Source organism: Hyaena hyaena, unplaced genomic scaffold, assembly GCF_003009895.1.
Source record: "Hyaena hyaena isolate Hyena2069 unplaced genomic scaffold, ASM300989v1 scaffold_13, whole genome shotgun sequence".
Lineage (NCBI taxonomy): Eukaryota > Metazoa > Chordata > Mammalia > Carnivora > Hyaenidae > Hyaena > Hyaena hyaena.
This window is the reverse complement of record NW_024080645.1, coordinates 6,655,495-6,670,104: the sequence shown is the minus strand read 5'-3', so window position 1 is coordinate 6,670,104 and position 14,610 is coordinate 6,655,495. Positions and strand designations below refer to the sequence as shown.

Sequence of the window (14,610 nt, the reverse complement as noted above, 5' to 3'; positions counted from 1 at the left end):
AAAGTGCTGTCCTAACGCACGTGGTCTGTGTCTGTGGCTCCTTTCGCGCGTGCACGGTGCCTTGCGCTCCATCCACGCCATTGCCTAACCAGTGGTCTGCTCCTTTTTATCGGTGGGTGATGTTCATCGTAAGGATGCGCATTAATCTAAGTTTAATGCTTCTAAGAGTCCTGGTGTATCCCAATATATTTTATTTAGGCATTCCTTTGTTATTTGGACGTTTAAGATGTTTCATGTTTTTACTATCATAAACACCATCAGAGTGACCATCTTGATACATAAATCATTGTCATGGATAATTTCTTCAAGGCCAGCTCCTGGGAAGGGAGTCACAAAGTTGTATGCTATAAATGTTTTCGAAGCTGATAATACATTTTTAAATTAAAAAGCTTCTCCTTGCACGTCTCCAGGTGGTTCGTAACAAGCTTGGTTTACCCTGGAGTTTACCATCTCCCTCTACTTTGTGATGCTGTCGCCGTAGAAGGGACCGGAAGATTCAGCATCGTGTCGGCCGCGAGCCTCTGACGTGCTCAGCCATGGACACCAGCCAGGACGCGTCCCTCTTCCTGATGAAGATCTTGGAAGAGCTGGACAGCAAGCAGAACACCGTCTCCTACCAGGATCTGTGCAAGTCTCTGTGTGCCCGATGCTCCCTGGCGCAGCTGGCCAAGCTGAGGAGCGTGCTCTTCTACACGGCCTGTCTGGACCCCAACTTCCCCGCCACGCTGTTCAAGGACAAGATGAAGTGCACCGTGAACAACCAGCAGTCGAAGAAGATCATGGTGGCCGCGGACATCGTGACCATATTCAACCTGATCCAGATGAACGGGGGTGCCGCCAAGGAGAAGCTGCCCGCCGGCCGGCACAAGGTGCGTAAGAAGGAGGCGTCATTTGAGTCGTGCAGGTCGGACACGGAGGCCCGTGCCGCAGCCGAGTGCGAGCCCCTCGACTGTGAGCTGGGCGACAGGCCCTTCCGCCGGGGCTACGCCGCCCGCCAGTCGTCCCAGGGCCGCAAGGCAGACCACAAGGAACGCCCGCCGCAGTTCGTGCCCGCGTCCGAGCCTAACTTCCTGCTGGGCGTGGGCAGGGAGTTAAAGAGCCGTGCCGCCTCCCTGGACCGGCTGCAGGCCCTGGCGCCGTACTCCCTCGCCAGCCCCCAGCCCTGCGAGATGCAGAGAACCTACTTCCCCATGAACATCGAGAGCGAGTCCGTCTCAGATCAGGACTCGCTGCCCCTGAGCCAGGGTGCCAAGGACACCTTCCTCTCCAACACGGAGCCGTTTGTGATCCAGTCCTGTGTCCAGAAGAGGAACATCTTTAAAGAGGAATTCCACAACCTGATGGCCGTGAACCCCACGTTGGTCGGCCCCGCCGACAAGGGAGAGGCTGAGCTCGGGGAGCCCCAGCGCCGGAAGGAGCCCCACAAGACGCCCTTCTTCAATCACAGCTTCGACATGCCCTACAATAGCCAGTACCTGAACCCCTTGTACTCTCCCGTGCCGGACAAAAGGCGTGCAAAGCACGAGAGCCTGGATGACCTTCAAGCCTCCACGTATTTTGGCCCCACTCCAGTGAAGGGCACGCAGGAAGCCAGGCGCTGCCCGGGGAGGCCGGGCAAGCAGACCCCCTGGCCGGCCAAAAGCTGGAGCCTGAACACGGAAGAAGCCCCTGACTTCGAACGGTCGTTTCTAAATAGAAATAGCTCTGAGGAGAAGCTGCGTTATCCGAGCTCCAGCGGCCAGACCCCCAACTTCCCAACCCCAGACAGGCGCCCCGCTTACCCCGCGCCCAAGGACCAGCAGCAGATCCTTCCCGTTGGCTACGTGGCCAAACCAAATGGGCTCAAGTCTAAAGAGCTCTCGTCCCCTGTTGACGTGGAGAAGCACGAGCCAGTCAAAAAGTTCAGAGACAAGAGCATGAGCTGCACCAGCGGGCAGCTCAGCTCAGACACCAGCAGCGTGGGCACCCAGACGGAGCAGCACGTGCTGGAGCCCAAGAAGTGCAAAGACCCGTGTGCCTCCGGGCAGAGCAAGTACGGTGACAGGCACGCCATGAAGCAGTCCGACGACGACTCGGAGGTCGTCAGCGATGACATCAGCGACATTTTCCGATTTCTGGACGACATGAGCGTCAGTGGCTCCACGGGGGTGATGCAGTCCTCCTGCTACAACAGCACAGGGTCCCTGTCCCAGCTTCACAAGTCAGACTGTGACAGTTCACCGGAGCAGGGCTGCACCAACATCGCCAACGGGCTCCCCGGTGGCAAAGGGGAAAAGGGCAACCGGCCTGAAAGCAGCCACCACTCCGAAGAGGAGTTGAAGACCAGTGTGTGCAGGCTGGTGCTCAGGATCGGCGAAATTGAGCGGAAGCTTGAGTCGCTGTCGGGTGTCCGCGAGGAGATCTCGCAGGTCCTGGGCAAGCTCAACAAGCTGGACCAGAAAATGCAGCAACCCGAGAAGGTGGGCGTGCAGGTCGACCTGAATTCCTGGACGAGCGAGGCTCCGTCCGACGAGAGCGCCTCTCCCCGGATGTTCCGTGGGCACGACGGCCCCCGGGGACCCAAACCGGAGAACGCGGCCGACTGGTGCTGCTCGGACGCCAGCGGAAGCAACAGCGAGAGCCTCCGCGTCAAGGCCTTAAAGAAGAGCCTGTTCACGAGGCCGTCGTCCAGGTCCCTGACGGAGGAGAACAGCGCCACGGAATCCAAGATCGCCAGCACCGCCAACTCGCCCAGAGACTGGCGCACCATCACCTACGCCAGCCGCGTGGGCCTCGGGGAGGAGGAGCCCAGGGGCCGGGGCCCCGGGGACAGTAAGGACTGGCACCGGAAATCCAAAGAGGTAATTGAACCCGCACGCTCAGGCCGGGGCTCTGGCGCTGGGACAGCCCTGGCGCGTGTCCCCGACAGAGGCGGGCTGTCCCTCCAGATCTGTGCCCGGGCAGACGGTCCGTCCCAGGGAGAGAGCGGGGTTCGGATCCAGGAGGGTTGGTGGAGCTCCTCTGAACGAGGGGTGCGGGGCGCAGGGAGCCGGGCGCAGGCAGGGGCGGCGCGGGAGGGTCCAGGTGTCCGTTCCCCGTGCTTCGCGGACTCCGGGCGCCCCTCCTGGACAGTTCGAGTCCTTCCCTGGTAAGACTGACGGAAGGTGGGGAGGAGAAGCAAGACAAATCGGGAAGTTGCCCCCCGCCCCCCCTCACGGCCCCCCGACGCCCGCCCGTTGCCCTGTGGCTGCTCGCTCGCTCTTCCCGGCGAGCCTGGGCGTGTCTGTCTCCTGAGAGCCAGGCCCCCCTGACGTCTCCAGGCCACGTACACGGCCTCGTGTGGCTGGTGTCGACCCCTCTGACACACACGGACGGGCTGCTCTCTGCTCGGCTGTCCCACCTGGCAGGAGGCGGGGAGAAAGGCGACCGCTGACATTCCCCTGCTTTCAAGGGCCTCACCGTCCAGCGGGCAGGCGGACATGGAGCCGGGCAGCCACGTCCTGCAGAGTCTGCACGCTCCTAAGGGGTCCCAGAGATGGGGGCCGATCCAGCCTTGGCAGTCACGGAGTGCTTCCTGGAGGAAGTAACATCTGTGCGGCCATGCGAGACCCCGGCGTGACAGGTCCAGGGAGAACAGAGTCCCCTGGGCCGGGACCCCACGCTGACGTCCAGCTGCCGGCTCCCGAGGGTGTCAGCGCGGCCGGAGGCTCCGGCGTGTGCGCTCTGGCTTCTTCCTTCCCAAGGGCAGGCGGCCCCGGTGTTGGAAGTGCCTCAGGGGAGAGGGGCCGTGAGGAGGCTCCTCTGAAGCCAGACGGGCCGATGGCACCCCAGCTGCCCCCAGCAGCCGTGCGCCCCTGCTATGTGGGGGGGTCTCTGGGCCCCGTTCCCAGCCTGCACGGGGGGGCTGCTAGCGGTGGGCGTGCTGCAGGGGGTGGTCAGGTGAGCCCTTGTCCCCGAGCTCGCTGAGGGCCATTCCGCCGCACACTTGCCCGCCCCAGGCGTGCTTCCTGTCTGCGTTCTGCCCCTGGGACGTCCGCGGGGCCTCCATGGGCCGTACCGTGTCCCCTCCCCTGTGTCCCCCGTGTCCCTCTGCAGGCGGACGGGCCGTGCAGCGTCCCCCCGCAGCACCGAGGGCCCAAGCCGTGCAAGGACAGCCTCCTGGTGGAGCAGGTGTTCAGCCCGCACCCCTACGCCCCCTCCCTCCGGGCCCACGTGAAGAGCAGCCCCCTCTACACGGACATGCGGCTGACCGAGCTGGCCGAGGTGAAGCGGGGCCAGCCCTCCTGGACCATCGAGGAGTACGCGAGGAACGCGGGCGACAAGGGCAAGCTGGCGGCCCTGGACCTGCAGGTGAGTCGCTAGGGCGCGGCTCAGACCCTCCCGTTTGCCCGCAAGACCCGGACAAACTGCTTAACGAAACCCAGGCTGATCTCTCCTTCCGTGTGTAGCACGCGGGATAAGCGTGTGCGAGGGAGCCGCGCTATGGACTATGTCCCTGTGGAGCCGCCGCAGGTGAGAGCCGCCCCGGGGCGCTGGGAACGCAGTCGCGGCCCGAGGCGTGTTTTCTGTCCACCGCACGAGGGGCCGGGGGCCGGGCTCACTTCTGTTTGGTGGGCAGCCCCGCCTGGCCCCGCTCACACGCGCCTGCCCGCGTCTCCGCGGCCCCACGGGAAAGCGCCCCGTCCTCACCTGCAGAATCAGCTTTGTGACGCGTCGAGGGCGGTGGGGGAGATGCCCGCAGCGGGGGCTGGGGGGCGGGGGCGGCGGGCAGAGACCTCACGTCCCCCGGCGCTGGGCTCCTCCGCCGAGGGACCCAGAACGTTCCGCACCTGCCCCCACCCTGTGCACCGGGCCTGGGCCTGCGAGTGTCTCTTGCAGCCGCCGTGAGAACTTTTGGGAAGAAGACACTGACAGTCCCCAGCAGGAGGGGGCGCTAGAAAGGGTTTCAGGGGCCAACTGGGTGATCCTGACATGAGTCGGGTCTGCATGTATCCCCGGCGGGCTGTGAGCACGGGGCGCGGGGACCCAGGGGTCGCCTGCAGCTTAGACAGGAGATGCGGGTTCTGAGCTCAGTGCCTGCCCAGGGCCGGACGAGCCTAAGTTGTGCAGGACCCAACCCAGCCCAGGCTCTTCCTCCTGGGTTGCCCAGACTGCGGGGGACCCGCATGTCCCCACGATGACCATGGTGACATTTGTGTATCTTGGGCCCTAAGTGACCGCAGTTGGGGCAAGGGGCAGCCCTGGACAGACCCTGACAGTGGGGTTTGTGGTGACAGCCCCCACCCCTCTGACCCCCTGCACGCCGCGTCCCTCCTGGCCACTTCCTGTCCTGTCTTCGTCCTGCTGGGAGAGCAGGGTGAGACTGCCTGCGGGTGGGCCCGTGTGGCTGCGCGGGGGCGTCACTCAGTCCCGGGGGCCTGGACAGCTCGACTAGAGCCTGACCGTGAAAGGCTCAGATGAACTGGATGCGTCATAGATCGAGAATTGTCTTTTTTTAAATGTATATTTATTTTTGAGAGAGGGAGAGAGAGAGAATCCCAAGCAGGCTTCACACTGTCAGCCTGGAGCCCAAGGCAGGGCTTGAACCCACAAACCCTGAGATCATGAGCTGAGCCGAAACCAAGAGTTGGATGCTTGACTGACTGAGCCGCCCGGGCGCCCCAGAACGTCTTTTTTTATAAAATTCTTTTAATGTTTTTTATTTATTTCTGAGAGAGAGAGAGACAGCGTGAGCAGGGGAGGGTCAGAGAGAGAGGGAGTCACAGACTGAAACAGGCTCCAGGCTCTGAGCTGGCAGCACAGAGCCCGACGCGGGGCCCGAACTCCCAGAACATGAGATCATGACCTGAGCAGAAGTCAGACGCTTAACTGACTGAGCCTCCCAGGCGCCCCCTTGAAATGTCCTTTTAAAGTTCGGGGGGAAGGAGGCACATGTGATTTTTTGTCCCTACAGACACATGAGATGTTAACGCGCCAAGTTTATAGACATAAACACAAAATTCCCAGAAATGAAAGTAGGTCTTCAGAATAGAGGTCCAGCCCGGGAGGGGGCGTCCCGGCCGCACAGAGCTGGGGAGGGGCTCATCGCCGCAGAGCCGGGCGCCCGAGCGCCAGGAAGGCGGGAGGCGCGGCCTGACCTGTTCTCGGTCCTTTTCGGAAACGCAGGTGATGTCAGCACAGCTTTACTGTCTGACAGTCTCCGGGCCCCGTGGTGTCCAGGCGTGAGGTCGCCCGCTCGGCGGCGGGGGCCGTGGGGGGCCCTGTTTTCACTCGAGGCGTCTGGTCACCACAAGCCACACTCGGCCGTGTCCCTGGACGCTGTGTGCCACCGCTGTCTGTTGTCCTTACAGCCTGCGGTTATCGGGAAACCTAATGGTAATAGCTTATTCGCAGGCTGTCCCGGCCCATAAGGCGCACGTAACCCTGCAAAGAGGCCGACTTCCTTCCGTCTGAGACAAAACCCGAGGGCGGGAGGGGCACGGTGGGCTCCAGGCCTCCTTCGTGGTGAGATTGTGCAGGGCTCGGAGGGCTGCCCCTCAGCCTTCCAGCCCCGCGGGCGGCGGGCAGAGCGGTCCCCGGGTCCCCCGCTCCCGTCTGGGGTCCGTGAGATTGCTGCACGGCTTTCCTGGCCGGGGCCACACGCTCCTAATGCCCGTGGAGGGCAGAGCTCTGGGGGCAGGGAGCTCTGGCTGGAGCCTAGAGATGGCGCTGGACCCAGCGGTGGAGCCGGGTGAGGCCGCGGCTCCGGGACCCAGCACGGGACCGTGTAGTGGGGGCCCCTGCAGAGGCCCCCCCCGCGCCTGCAGACGCTCCATTACCGAGGGAGTCCTGTGGCTCATGGCGGGTGCCAGGCTGGCCAGCATGGCCTTGCGCCCCCAGGTCATGCCCCAAGAAGGAGGGCGCCTGGCGGAGCTTTGGTGGCCCCTGAGTCCCATCCTTCCCGTTCTGCAATGCTGCATGGAACATATTAGAATGGGGTTGTAAAGGCCGAGGGTGGCCATCAAGGCCTAGGGGACCTCGCTTGGTGACCTGCTGGGTGGCTGTGACCCGCCACGTGCCATCCTGGACACCAAGATTCAAATTTCACTTACTGCTCACGTAGCGTGAATTGTTCTTCTAACAATGGAGACCACTCTTGGTTCGTGGGCTGTTCCCAGGCAGGCGGTCGGGTGCGTGGGGTCGCGGGGGACTGACCCGGCTGCACGGTCAGCGGCGGGCCCAGTGGGAGGCTGATGGCGGCGACGTGGTGACAGCAGAGCATCCGGGAGGGGCTGTTACATGAGGTGGGGGCATCGGGCAGCAGCACCAGTGACCGATGTTGTCGTCCTGGGATCGGAGCCCGAGGGAGGGGGCTGTTTCTGAGACCCCCCGAGACCCAGGGCTCTGGAGCAGACGCCTGGCAGGAACTGAGAACACGTCCCGTCTGCCGAGCAGGCCCCCCTGGCGTGCGTCTGTCCCCAGAGCAAGGTGACAGACGACAGGCGCGTCGGGAAAGACAGGGGCCAGTGAGTGACCCAGGTCAGAAGCACCAACACCCCGGTGACTCGGTACAACGCAGCTTTCAAACGGTTTTTGAAGGAAGTGTCCTGTGACCTTGTGTGTGTGCGAGAGACCCGAGCGTGCACGTGTTGAGCGTTAAACAAGCCGAGGAATCCTCCAGATGGGTAGTTGTTTGTGCTTCAGAGCTCGAGGCGAACTGGCCGTGTGCTTTCGGGGGACTGACTGGGGCCGTCGCCGGGTCCAGGGCTGGCTCAGGCCACCGTGCTGCTTCTCCCGCAGACGCTGCGTCGCCTGAGGACGCAGGGACAAATGTCAGGGCGGGTCCCTCCATCGGGACGCGGCCCCTGGCCCGCGGGCGGTCTGCGCGGCTCTGTGGACGGGACTCCAGGCAGGGGCCGCCTCACCTGCTCAGACAAATGTTTGAAATGGAAATATTTTAGATTTTGTCTGAACCGCACATCTGCGAGGTGACTTTGATTTTTCAGGAGACGCTTTTGGGAGGACCCGGGAGCGGAATCAGAGCCACACGACAGCCCTGCCTCAGACGGCTCTGTTCTCAGGGCCGGGGGCGGGGGCGGGGGGAGGGGCAGGGGAATATTTGTCGGTGAGGGTCCCTGACTCTCCCCCGGCCCCGCCCGCCTGCTCTGGGTGCGAGCCCTTGGCATTCTGCCCGGCTGGCCTTGGCCCGAGTCTGCTTGCCCGCAGAGGGGAGACCCGTGGCTTCCCCGTGTCAGGACGCTGCGCACGGGCCGCAAGGGCGGGGCGCGGGCAGTCCTGGGGTGTGGAGCTGCGGCCTCGGTGGCCACGGTGGGCGGGGCCGCTCTTCGGATGTCACGGTGGCCCCGGGCCGTGGGCACGTCAGGTGCCTCAGGACCTGGTTCCAAGTACTTACGTGTCTCTAACGTTTTGTTTTGCTTCTAGACGCAGGAATCTTTAAACCCAAACAACTTAGAATATTGGATGGAAGATATTTATACTCCAGGCTACGACTCGTTACTGAAGCGTAAGGAAGCCGAGTTCAGACGAGCCAAGGTCTGCAAGATCGCCGCTCTGGTCGCCGCGGCCACATGCACGGTCATCTTGGTCATCGTGGTGCCCATCTGCACGATGAAAGCCTGACCTGGGCCGCCTCGCCGCCCACAGCCTGGGCCACCTCGCCCCCCACAGCCCAGGCCGCCGGCGTCTCGGTCTGCGGTCTGAGGTCTCTGGGCCGTGTGGCGACAGCTCGCTGGGGTAGGGACGGAGCCGTGGAGGCTACTGCCGGCTGGGAAGCGGCGCCTCAGGAAGCCTGCGTCCTAGAGAGAAACCTACCCGCCCATTGGCTTGGACTCACTGACGCTCGGATGCGTGTTCAGAAGTGCAATATGTTTTCCCACCAAAGGAATGTACTGGACGACCAGAACGTGCAAATTGAATTCCAAGCAAAAAAAAAAAAAATTAATTGGATTCTTTCCATTTTATTGAAGTCTCGTGGTGGGGGACGTGCTACATGGCAGACATTTAATACGCGCCTGCCTGGGGCAGCTGGGAGAGGACCGGGTGGGTTCTGTCCCTCATGTTCTCAGACCGTTACAGGTGAGGTGACAGGCATGTGTCCCCCAAGGATGCTACTTCTCTGCTGGCATCAAGGGCTACCGACTTTTCAACCTTGCCCTTCGGTCATCATTACAATCTTCATTGCAGATCTTCATGGAACGTTCTGGATCTTCCTCCTATGCACAGGGGAGGGAGGAGCTGGCCTTGTGAATCAGGCGTGGCGTGGAGGGTGCTAGGCTGAGGGGCCCGGGCCGGGGTCCTGTCCGCACCCCGAGTGAGGAGAGCAGCTCACCGCACTGTCAGGTCGGCATCGGAGAACCTTGGCCACGTCCACAGTCTCCCATCCGCTCCTTGGCCTCTGGCTCCTGTGGCCCAGGATGCTCTGCTTCTCACACGCCAGCCGCAGAGTGTGGGCACGTCTTTGTGCCTTGAAGAGTAGAGACGAAGTAGGAGCTTTGCCGTTCTACCTGAACCGTGGTTTCTGTGTGCCACAAATCCATTCCCGGTGGGTCTCGAAAGCTTGTCAATCATACGATAAAGGCACTGAGGTGTTCGTAACGCAACACCAACTCCAGAGCTCCAAACCCTTGTCAGCAGCGCAAAAAAGATTCTCTATTTAACCATTTATCTATCTATGTGTCTATCTAAATACCCGATTTTGGTTTCTTGTCTTCTTTGTTAAGTAACCCGAGAGCAAGGTTTCTCCAGCGTCCAGGAAGCTGCTGTAATTGGATCAGAATTTGACCTCCGTTTCCACCTGTCGAATGGTGCTTTGATGTAACTGCACAGAAAGAATCCTTCTCGGCCGTTGATGTGTGGACGGTGAGAAGAATCGCTCCAGACGGTGTAATAAATTCCCGAAAGAGGGGTTTGGGGAGCATCTCAGATTCTAAAGCAATAGGAGTCCAGCATCGGTCCCCAAGGCCCTCGAATCGCTCTGAGCCGGCGCTGTCCGTTTCTGCGGTTCCCCACACGGGGCGGCCAGAACCTTCTACGCTGTTAACAGCTAAGGGCGGATGCCTTTGTCTGCAGTGAGCCTTCACTTTTAGGGGGTCTTCATGTTTCTATTCTCCTGTTTCTGTATGGACTTTCAGCTAGGTGACCGAAACTTAAGCCTTAGTATGCAGAACTGAGGATTTATAATTGAAAATGAAAACAAATACACAACACATATGTATACATATATTACTGTCTATTGTCAGAATTTTAGTCTTCTGGTGCTCCGTTCTGGGTTGGGTACATTAAATAGGGTTGTTTCTCTCCCCTCAAAGGGGACACTCGATTCACACCTGCTGGCGTGAGAGCTGGTGTGTCCTTGATCTGCCGAGCAGGCGGCTCTGTGACACAGTCGCCCTTGTCACCGAGGGAGCCTCGAGAGCATCAGATGGTCAGTTCCCAACCTCTTGCTCTATGATTTGCAGGGAAGGGGAGACGCACGGACCTGGGATGACAGACACCTTGTCCCAGCCCAGCCCCTGCTCTGCAGACCCTGTTCCTCACGGGCCCTGCTGGGGCCGTGTGTCCAGCTTCCAAGGTGGGGTGTGAGACGGCAAGCCCCACCCCATGTGTGGAAGAGAAAGGACTCTAGAATTTTCTTCTACCCTTTTCCTATCCGAGGAGGTATAGAGAAATCGAGGCTGCTTCTTCATCTAGTGTAGCTTTAAGATTCAGCTCGACATTGTTGCGACCTGATGGAGAAGAAGCACCCAGAGCCGGTGACGCCCCTGGGAAACGAGACGGCCCTGGGGGGAACGGGTTACCCCAGCCGGGAGTGGTGCCGCGTTCTGGATCTTTGCAACAGCTTGAAGCTGACAGGTGCTCGGGGTCCTGGGGTGGAGAGAAGGTGGGGTTCACGGCCGGGTGTTTTCTCTCCACTGTCCCCGTGCTTGGGATGGCCCTGTTTCCCCGGACCCTCTCACTCCAGCCCCTCCACCCTGTATTTGCAGAGCGGGCAAGACCAGAGTGTGGCTGGGAAGGAGACCTCCCCCCACCTCTAAAATCGCCTCTCATCTCCGGCTGCCCCGAGCTCCGGGCGGGTGACGCGTGGGCTGGCCTGGCTCCCGCAGTGGCCGCCGCCTCCTACCACCCTCTCCTCACGCCCGGCGCCTGGAATCACACACTATCAAAATTCACTTCATTCCTCTTGCTTTTAGTGAACAATCAGATGTTCTTACTTAAGGGATTATCCTGAAATCAGAACCCCTCAGCCAGGGGTTAAACTCAGAATAATCTTACTCCTCTTTTCTAGTCTGAATTTGCTTCGAACACAGCCTTGCAGAAAAGCAGAAAATGTCTCCCGGCTCAATTTGTGGATATTTCACACCACTACCCCCTTCTTTAAATTAATGCAGATACGGTCGAAGCGAGTCTGTCTGTATCTCCATTACGGGCTGGCCACCCCTGTTAGCATTTTAGGGCATGAGGCTACGCGATCGCTACCTGCCAGGTCACTTTAGCAGATGTGCTGACACTCGCCGCGCTAAGGTGCTGTGAGTTCTGACACCCTCATCGGAATTGAGGCAGGGCTGTTTTTGTTTACAGTTAATCAGCGTAAGAGCGACGGCACCTCGTTTTTCAAACAAGAAAGCTCTGCCGACAGTAAACGATTCTGTTAAGAGGTGTAACAATTTGTGAATGTTGAAATTCAACATGCTTCATATTATAACCAACTCGCAAGAATATTGTGGTCAATCGTGCAAACACCAAATCAGCGTATACTGTGTATTGTACTATGGAAATTTGTATTCAAAGGCAAAGATATTAGTGATTGTTGGTATAACTGGGGGAAAGGGTATTAGATATTTATTGATGAACAATGAGAAATGCAACAAACTTTCTTATTTATGCCTTATGAATAAAAGGGTGTGAAAAGTAAGTTCTGTGTGCGAGACGTGGGGAGGAGTGGGTATTTTTGAAGGCAGGGACTGTGAGTCTTTTCTCTGTTTGCCTCTGTACAGCTGTGAGCACACTCTTGGTGCTTCATCAACGTTATATAATACCAGTAACTAAGCACATTTTTAGATCTTTTTTCAAATGGCCTGTGTAAAATTATGTACAATGTAATGTACAATGGTTGGTTGGAAGTTATCATGTAAAATCTGCGTCTCCAAATATAATAAAAAATAAACTGAAAAGTTATAAGGTATCTTGCAGTGAGATTTCATTTGATGCATAAATTTTAAGTTTTCAGTGGCGCACACATATCAGAAGTGTCCAGCTTGGTGCTTTTTCACAAACTGAAACCATCCAGGGGCGCCGGGGGGCTCAGTCGGTTGAGCATCCGACGTCGGCTCAGGTCATGATCTCACGGTTCGTGGGTTCGAGCCCCGCGTCAGGCTCTGTGCTGACGGCTCAGAGCCTGGAGCTACTTCAGATTCCGTGTGTCCCTTGCTCTCTCCCTCTCCCCCGCTCATGCTCTGTCTCTCTCCGTCTCAAAAATAAATAAAAACATTAAAAAAAACCACACAAATTGAAACCAGATCCAAGGGGACTGTGACAACTCTCCACATGTTTCCGTCAGAGTCTGTGAGCTCAGAGGCCCTTCCCGCCCTCCCCAGACAGGAGGAGGGAGACAGCAGTCAGAACCTGAAGATTTTCGCCCCCACGATGCAGGTTAATTTATCGCGTCTTGGCCGCTCCTGGGGACAGGATGTGCTGTGTGGACCCGTGCGATGGACGCCAGCCCGTCTGGAAGGAAACTGATGAGGGGATCTCTCCGCTTGTCCTCGACAGCGCAGCGGCCAGAGCGGCTCGAAGGGGACTCAGAAATTCCCTCCGTGTATCGTGTCCAACCCGCTACATTTTTCCCGCGTGCCCACGGCCGATCTGCACGGCCAGCCAGCGCGAAGGGACCCGAGCGGACCGCCACACCCCCGTTAACGTGGCTTTGCTTCCGAGACACAGAGGGTCCCGGTGAATGTCCACGCACTCGGCTTCGCCGGGACGGCGGGTGTGTGGAGCCTGCGGGCTTGGGGCTGGAGCCTGACAATCGTGTCTGTGCTGCTTGTACGGGGACGTCCTGGCGTCCGCGCCGCGAGGAACAGGGGCCGCGGCAGCCGGTGCCGGCTCTGCACCCGCCGCGGGCGTCCCTGGAGCCCGTGCTCCCCATCCTCCACCTCGGCCGCACCCACACTCGGCTAAACGTCCCCTTGCTGTCACAAGATGGGCCCGTACGCAGGGACGCGTTCTCGTCCTCGTGAGAGCTCCCCCAGGAATGTTGTAGAAGGACCTGAAAGTATCCATCGGGGACAGGACTCCTTCAGCTTCGACGTTCTGTTCGGTTCCGAGATTCTGGCTGCGTCTGACGCCCCGGGAAGAAATGGACCCGTTACTGGCTCCCTGCCCTGGTTTGTCCGGCGCTTTCGCACGGCCTCCCTGCTGGGCCGGGCACTGGAGATGCTCAGATGAAATGTCCGGAGCGTCCCTGCCCTCTGGGGGCTCTGCGAACCGTGCAAGGGCACTGGGGTGCATGCAGGGGACGTCTGGCCATCGACTGTACATTACCGGCTGGGACACGGACATCCTGGAAGGCAGGATCAGGTCCTACCACCGGGCCTGTCCCCAAACCCGGGTGGGACTGGCACGCGGCAGCAAGTCTGAGGAGATGCGGGCAAGGGTGGGTGGGCCCGTGCGGGTGGGCGGGGAAGGCCAGGTGATCACTGTCGGGGGTCAGCCGGGGGTCCTGCTGGCTGGGGGTGGTCCTTGCTTCTCCAAGGGCTGTTTCTGTTCCCATCACAGGGCGCGTTGCCCTCGGGTCTCCCGCCCGAGCCCAGAGACCGGCTGGAAAGAAGCGTCCGCCTGGACAGCGTGAGGGCGGCCGGCGCCCACGTCCAGCTTGCCCTTGTCCCCGGGGCCCGTCACTCTGGAGCCTTTCCTTCCACGCCCTTCCATGCAGCACAACGCGGACAGTCCTGAGACACCGGGGCCCGTGATCCGGTAACGTGTTCCTCTGGTGGGTTTTGTCTGGTGCTTCCTCCGCCTGGATTCCGGTTTGCATCTCTGTGACCCCCGTCCCTCCCGGGGCCTCACGCCCGGAGACCCAAGTGTCCTGCTGCCGTTCTCTGACAGCGATTCTGACCTCCGGGCCAGGGGGTGAGTGATCAACACGGTCACCGTTTCCCTTGACCCTCATCAGAATGAGCCCCTAGTTCATTAGTGGGTCTTGCCTGGACCCGTCTTCACCGTGCCGTCGCATGCCGTACGCCGGCCAGTTAGCTCCCCACCAGAAGGGAGAGCCCCCCCCCCCCCCGCCTGCAGCCGCTCACTCGCTCATTTGTTACCTCTCCCAGCTCCACCCCTCTCGTGGCCCCATCCACCTGCTGGAAGGGACGCAGGGGCGCCTGTCGCACTGGTGACTCGGAACCCACCGCCATCTGTATCAGCGTCCCGTGGCTGCTGTGGCAAATCACCGCATTTGCTCTTACGGTCCTGCGGCTCAGACGTCCACAGTCAGCTCTGAGACCCCCGTGAAGGTGCCAGCAGGGCCACGCCCACCTCATGGCCCCGGGGGAGAGCCCTTTCCTGCCCTTTCCACTGCCAGAGCCCAGTTCCTCGCATTCGCCCACTTCTGCCCCCCCCCCCCCCCCCCCCCCCCCC

At 60.2% G+C, this 14,610-nt stretch overlaps 1 protein-coding gene across 1 annotated transcript; it reads left to right on the top strand.

The window, feature by feature from the left end:
- Window positions 1-536: 536 nt before the first annotated feature.
- Window positions 537-8,598, top strand: MINAR1 (membrane integral NOTCH2 associated receptor 1). The gene is made up of 3 exons (XM_039257202.1): window positions 537-2,840; window positions 4,075-4,329; window positions 8,401-8,598. The coding sequence occupies exons 1-3, from the start codon at window positions 537-539 to the stop codon at window positions 8,596-8,598; spliced, it is 2,757 nt and encodes a 918-aa protein (XP_039113133.1).
- The last annotated feature ends 6,012 nt before the right edge of the window (window positions 8,599-14,610 follow it).